We start from the raw sequence: 7,392 nt of genomic DNA, 5'->3' as shown, positions 1-7,392 counted from the left end.
GAACTACATTAAAAAGCAATCAATTGCTTACCAAATTGTTGCTTAACTTCAGGACTGTTAATGTCAAATTTTTTCAAGGTGTCCATCATTCGACCGTCCCATTCAGTGCCTCCACCCATGTCGTTTCTGAAGTTACATATGAAGAAGAAATAGGAAGCGTAAATGAAAATTTACAGATCACCCCAAAGAAGATTGTAAACTATTACACCAAGAAAATATGCATAGATTTATCTAATTGTAGCTGTGCACACAAGATTAAACTCACAAAGGTAATAGCACCATATGAATCCCAGCAATAGAGAATCTAAAATATAGATCAATCTATAAATAATAACAAGGAAAATAATGAAACTTAAGAGAACAAGCTACTCTACTGCCTTCCTGGAGTTCATTGTCCAGGGAATTCTTATTTTATATTATGATTTCGTTGACAATCATAAGAAGGCAATTCCCCTTTAAGATACCCATTTGTGCTACTATTTTACGATTAAGAAGCAACTGCCCTTTGTACATATTATACAATAAATTACTGTACTTATTGTATTTTTTTTTATTCTTACCAATTATTGCATTTATTTGATGGATCAACAAACCACGAAACCCTTTTTTTTCCCTATCTCTATCCGAAAGTCTACTTTCTTTAGCCATATGTTAGATTGATGGCTCTTGTACAAAAGCGGAAGGAAGATAATCATTTCCTTCAGGATAACCATTTTTCAAAACCCAAAATAGGAGCTTCCTATTTTCTAATTCGTAAAGGTTTAAAAAAAAAAAAAAAGAGCATTGATTTCAGTTAGTTGATCAAATTCACCAAACGAAGACAAGGTGATCTAAGTAATGGGAACATTGGTGGAACAAAACACACTGCAGAAAGGGTATCAAGAACTAACAGCATTTCTTCGAGTTGTTGACGGTACTGTGGATTCTGCAACATCCCTGTCAAAAGCGCAACAATACAGCAATTAGAAACCATTGGCCAATCATATTAAGATGTTATATAAGAATTAGTAAGTCTATTACTCTATTTAACAAGGAAAACGTGATTTTTGGTCCAAAGAATATTTTAAACCAATATATACAAAAGGAAAAGGACCTCCAATGAAAAACATATTGTGAACAGTGAGCATTGTGGTTTCAAATGATTTATCAGCACTGCACAGAACCCAAAAGACAAAAAACTTGTCAAGCATAGAGAATTACATTTGAAGGTAGTAGGGTTCCTCATCTCCTCGGGCAAATAACTGCAACAGTACCAAAAAGTAAAATTAAAACTTCTGGGTAAGGGGTAGAAGATTTCAAACAATATACAAAAGCAAACAAATGATATCTGTAACTTTTCATCAAGCAATTAACAATGCAAAAAAAAGACATATCTACTCATCTAGGTTCAGCATAAGGCATGGAGAAATGAGCTAGCTCTAAAGAACAGTCACAACTCAAAAACATAGCAGCTAACCTTTGAACACTTTATTTTGAGGATAAAGGGAAGTTTATAAGGAAAAAGGATAAGAAAAGAATGCAAAGGCAGAGGTTTCCCCTCAAACACTGAGCAAATACGAAAAAACTGAGATATTAACCACTTTGATCTTTTAGTTACTTTTCAAATTAATATAGAATAAGGATCTGCTTGAAGTTGTCCATATTCAAACCATCGCAGCCAAAATAAAATTTTTAATAGAAATGCAAAAGACAACCATCTAGATGAAAGGAACTAATATTACGGATAAACCATCTTCTGCACGGTTGGGTCTTCCATCATTTTCTCCAAGGCTTCCACTGATAAGACTGATTTTCCTATCCAAAGAAAAACAAGTGCATATTTAGACCTCAGCAATTAAGACAAACAACAAATATTTAGAAATAACAAACAAGGTTAAATAACATTCAAACAAACCTGTAAAAACATGATTAGGAAACAATGGTTATTGGAACAAGAACTATGCATATTTAATCTATGACATTGTTTCAATCAAAGCATTGAATATATAATTGTGTCAAAAGTTAAATAATATTTGAGAAGAAAGGCTTCATTAGCAAAGTGCAAAGTACAAAGACAAGTGAATTACCCTTGGCCATCATTAAAACAACAAAAGAAAGCAGGATCAATGAGTATGTGCAATCACTACAACACCAAGAACAAATTTCGATTTGACAGGACTTCTCTAAACATTTCCTTGAAATTGAGGCTTGATTACATGTATTACGTTACAAAGTGTTGAAAGCAATAAAACATAATTGTAATAGTTTCAATTTGAACTGAATCTTACGTACGTGTAGATTGAGAACCAGGTGAATCACCAAAACCTTGGTTAGAGGGAGCTCCATTTTGAGAAACCTTCAACAAATGTTCATAATTTTACATATTACGCATTAAGAATAAATACAAACCATTAAACTCTTTTAGCAAAGCTTGCATCTTAAATTACTCACCTCATCTGGAACCCGGGCTTCCGTGGATGAACTTGATTCATCATCATTATAGGTTTCAAATGGGCTCTTCTGAACAGTTTCCTCAGGAGAAACATCTACAAAAGCTGTAATGTAAAACTTATTAGGAAATTCCAGCATGAAAAGTGTCAAATTTTTATGCAAATATAGAAACTATGAACATCGAAGATCATCTCTCTACTTATAAAGATAGTCTTCAAGTTTTCACATTAACTATGTAAAATGTACCCTGAGATTTCAAAACACCTATATCTATATGAATAATTTTATATTGAAAAAAAATGTAAAGTAACTTAAAAGTAAATTTGTTTATATAGAAAGAATTTCAAAATGATAAGGATGGCCTTCTATTTCTAATTTCCTCTTCTCTTTTTTCCTTTTCACTTTCTAGTTCTTAACATTGAACAAAGTTCTATATTATATTATTTGTTGCATGCACTTTGTAGTTCATATTAGTCATTTGCTATTGCATATCTCAATAAATTTCACAAGAAGCATGTCTCAATCAACAATAAGGAAATTGGAGAGCTAAGATGTTGTATCTTACCCATTTTTTTGGGTTCATTTTTTACTTCCTCTTCATCTTTGACATTGGTGGTAGCAGGTGCTTCTACTTTTGTCGCAGATACATCTACTGTAACAGAAGACCGAGATGAACTTTGTGTGGAAGGTGACCTAGATTGAATACCTTCAGAACCGGCAGATGAAGTAGGTCCTGATGCTGGTGCTGAAGGCACTGGAAAAGGAAAAGGAGATCCAGCAGAAAATGCAGAACTGCTAAATTGGTTGTTTTGTGAATTTGTCTGGCCCATGCTGCCCATCATGGTCTTGAAAGCTTGTTGCATTGCATATTTCTGGAGGATTGAAATGTCAATGTCACGAGCAAAAGTTATGACAAAAAACCCCAGTCTAAACCCATGAAACATAGGCTTAGTCAGCTTCTAATATACTTCCTCTTTCCATGAAAAAGTCATTATTTGTCATTTTGCATATCTACGAAGCATTAACTAATTTTACTTTTTTCAGTTTCACCCTTATATTTACTACCCCAATTAAATATAGCAATTGTAATCTTATGAAAAGAAAGAGTAATGCAGTCGGTATAAATGTATTTTCTACAATTGAGCTAATTTAATGGTTTCTCGATTCTTGTACAACATTCTTTCAAAGACACTTATTCATGTACGCAAGGAGTAACCACCACAAAAATATAACAAATAAAAGCTGACATTATAAACAAAACACACGCACACAAAATATTGTATACCATATGGGATTCAATAAAAAAGAATGAATGACAAACAACACAAATATTAAAAATAGGCATACTGTTGATTAAAACTGGTATATACTGTACAATTTAAGCATATGCAAATATCTCAATCTCTAAAATTCAAGAAGAAAGAATGTTGCTCATCTAAACTAGCATTGTGTTCCTTCTACAGTTGGAGGAGAGATGATCTTCATTTTATCTTGCTCTTAAAATTTGATACATCATGTTTTGGGGTCAATACTTTTAGAAGTGAATACAAAATGTGCATGGATAATCTCCCTAGATCTATCTTTTTAGCCTTTCAACTGCACTATATTTTCACAAGAACTGCATCATAAAGAGTAATCTAGAGAAGGTGAACCGTAGCAATGAAAATCGTTAGGTAGGATTTTAAACAATTAGTTAACCATGAAGCACACATAAATAACACATCAAATGGATTTATCAAATTATTCACCCAAACTTCGATAATCATTTCTTAGTAGTAAAGGTGCAAATACCTATTTAGATTAGTTTTGCAAGCAGCCTGCAATCATATCTTGAAGAAGGAACCAGGTAAAAGTACCACGAGAAGGCTCAAGTAATGCTACTTCACAAAGGATCAGACACATCCATGATTCCCAATATATGAGTGACTAGAGTATCATAATTTATCATCTTTTGGAGTGCAACGAATCCTAGTATTCATTTAATATCTTTGATGTTAGGCTTACGCCTTATGCGATCAAAGACCAAAGAGGAGATCATTTCTTTCTTCTTTTTTTTTTCTTTTCTTGGCTTTCATATTGGCCTCTTATCCTCCTGTCTTAGAAATTCTCTTCTTTTCTAATGAAATTATTTTTCTATCTATCTGAAGTTTCCTTTTTGGTATAAGGTATTCCGAAAGTTACTTTTTGGTGACTATGAATAAGATCTAAGCTATTGTTGAGAATGTTGGACTAAGATAGGAGAGCCAGAAAACAAAGATTGAAATTTTATGGCTATATTATTCTAACTGAATATATTGTGATAGAAATGAAGATCAACTATCCCTATTTAACTGAATATAATAGTTCAAACCCTAACCCTAATCAAATAAGGAAATAATAGCAAATATCAAAATTAATCCTAGAAGATCATATATATAGTAAAATCTCTTTTATATCTTACACCAATTACCACAATGGAATTGAAAGAACGCACCCGATCAAACCCATGCCTTGCAATAAAGGGGCACTCACCTTTAATCTTCCAACTCCCTGGAAAGACAATTTAATAAACATACAGAAAAAAAATGTTAAAATAAATTAATTAATAAAAGGACTAATTATTTATGTAGAAAACAGTTGGGGATATGGTTCTCACCCATGAAAACAGCGCAGATAGCCCAACACCAACACTAATCCAGAAGAGAGGAGACCCTCTATAGCAAATACATAAATAACAATCTTTAAGCACAAGATACAAGTAAATTGAAAACAACACCAAAGAACTCATCCAAATGTCTCTGATACCTTAACAAAATATTTTCCCCAATAAAGACCAGCAAAAGAATTATGAGATCGGACAAATAATCAATGCAACATTTAGACAAGAAAGGGAAATCTGTTAAAGATTACATGGTTGAAGAAGGAGATGGTGATATTTGTGGGTTAAATCCAACTGATGATGTTGTTTCTTGACCACTCGAAGAAGAGACGCTAGCAAAACGTTTCAGGATCAGCTTCTCCTGCACTGTATACCAAATTTGATACTTATACCAACATCGATATATATTCACTTGTACAGAAAATAGTCATTGACAAATGACAAGATACAATAAGGGGGTCAATTTAGATGACAAACACATTGCCAAGATGGAAATTATATTCAATGCACTTTTCCTCCAAACTTGGATAAACAACAGAATTGCATAAAAACCAATCAACCTTGTGCACAAACTAAGTTACTCAAAAGATCACATTCCGCCCCCCTTCCAATTTCCAAAAACAATTGGTGCCTACCACCAAGCATATCTAACTGGGAAAAAAATGACTCTGAATTATGAACAATTATTAAACCCTTGAAATCTCAACATATCTCAATATAAAGGCCTATCCTCACTAGCATTCACTATGCACTTCTGAGTTTCGGTCCATTAACAGAAGTGCCATCATAGTAAATCCAGTTCACAACACAGCAATAGCATCAATGTAAACTATGACTACCACTTCAGCTTCAAGTCTACAAACTTTATAAGGCTCCAGCATACCCCATCACCTATTTCTTATTCTTCAATACTAATCATAACAAATATAGACGTGGTAATCTAAAAATAATAATAATAATAAATACATAAATTTGTGCATATATTTTGACAAGATTCTAATAAAAAGTCAAATAAAAGAATAATAAAGTTTTTATTTTGATTCAAACATACTATTATCCCATAAGCTTATCTAATTACATTCATTATATGTATCACAAAACCTAAACAATATAATTACATATACAAGAGAATAATCAACTAATCAAGCAAAAAGAACACGGCTAATTAAAATTAAAATATCAATACAAATATAAATACCAGATTTCTGGTTTTGAGTTGGTTCAGCTTGAGCCCTAGTAGCATTCGAGTGAGAAAGAGCATAAACACGGTATCTGGAATTCTGAGGAGCAATGAAAACGCTCCCAATAGAGAAGTGCTTTCTGTTGAAAACGTCTCTAGCTTTAGTATCTCTTGCACCAAAATGCCCCAAAAGCAATGGTTTTTGGGAAGAAACAAGGGCTAAATTAAGGTTCTCCATTCTCTCTTTGAATTCCAAGCTGTGAAATTGGAATCCAAAAATTGAAAAACAGATAAATTAATGAGAGATGAGAACGATATGATGTATTGAAATGGAAAAGGTGAATTTTGGAAGATTCTGTGGGAAAGTTGCGAACTTTAGAGAGTTCAGTATGTGGGGATTTCTACAGAGAAGTGATTGGGGAAGAGAAACAAAGCGGCTTATAGTGAGAGTGTGTTTTGGGGTTTGGGTTTCTAGGGATAAAAACCTTGGACTTTTTTACAAATATTAAAAGTTTAAAATTGTTGAGGTACTTGTCATGGAATATACTTTACTTTTTTTAAAAAAAATAAAAATTAAAAATAATTTGTTCTTGGTAGTTGCTGCCTTGCTGGCTGCTGCACTAATTAATTTTACTATTTTTTTATATGCTGTATTATAAATTATAAATTATCTCATGAATTTAGGGTTGAGTTTTATAAAAATAAAATAAAATAAAATTAGGTTGAGCTTAGGTTTGAGTTTGACTAATCCCAAGCTAACCTTATCTGCACATCTTCCTAGATAATAGTACATCTAATGTTAATTGTTAAACAAATATTTTAAATAATTAGTTAGAGTTTCACTTAATTTGTTAAAGTATTTTTAAAAATATAAACATATTAATTTTATATTTGTTGTGATAAAAACAAATTGAATACCCATTTATAAGATTGGGCAGCTAACCTTTTCTATGCTGAAGGAATAGTTTTTCAAGACAAATTAAAAGTTAATGAAAGTTGGAAACAAAGGTTTGTCACATGTATAAATAGGTGAAGTTTCATTTGTTTTACACACACCAATAAAATAAAAAATAACTCTCTCTCTTTATATTAAATTTTTATCCTCCCTCTTTCAGACGCTACTAATATATAATAATAGTAAATA

General features: G+C 32.1%; 1 protein-coding gene across 1 annotated transcript in view; it reads right to left on the bottom strand.

The window, feature by feature from the left end:
- The window catches only part of LOC107474345 (protein TIC 40, chloroplastic), an 8,325-nt gene extending 1,595 nt beyond the window's left edge, over positions 1-6,730 (bottom strand). The window contains exons 1-11 of the mRNA XM_016093970.3: positions 6,267-6,730; positions 5,320-5,434; positions 5,066-5,123; positions 4,942-4,959; positions 2,996-3,302; positions 2,431-2,534; positions 2,272-2,335; positions 1,722-1,794; positions 1,201-1,241; positions 891-936; positions 32-126 (exon numbers count right to left, since the gene is read on the bottom strand). Of these exons, the coding sequence (XP_015949456.1) occupies positions 32-126; positions 891-936; positions 1,201-1,241; positions 1,722-1,794; positions 2,272-2,335; positions 2,431-2,534; positions 2,996-3,302; positions 4,942-4,959; positions 5,066-5,123; positions 5,320-5,434; positions 6,267-6,486 (1,141 nt within the window). The 5' untranslated portion in view covers positions 6,487-6,730. The remainder of the gene's footprint in view (positions 1-31; positions 127-890; positions 937-1,200; positions 1,242-1,721; positions 1,795-2,271; positions 2,336-2,430; positions 2,535-2,995; positions 3,303-4,941; positions 4,960-5,065; positions 5,124-5,319; positions 5,435-6,266) is intronic.
- Positions 6,731-7,392: the final 662 nt, after the last annotated feature.

This window comes from Arachis duranensis, chromosome 1 (assembly GCF_000817695.3).
Source record: "Arachis duranensis cultivar V14167 chromosome 1, aradu.V14167.gnm2.J7QH, whole genome shotgun sequence".
NCBI classification, from domain to species: Eukaryota; Viridiplantae; Streptophyta; class Magnoliopsida; order Fabales; family Fabaceae; genus Arachis; species Arachis duranensis.
Note: the sequence above shows the minus strand (reverse complement) of the source record. Positions and strands in the feature narration are given on the sequence as shown.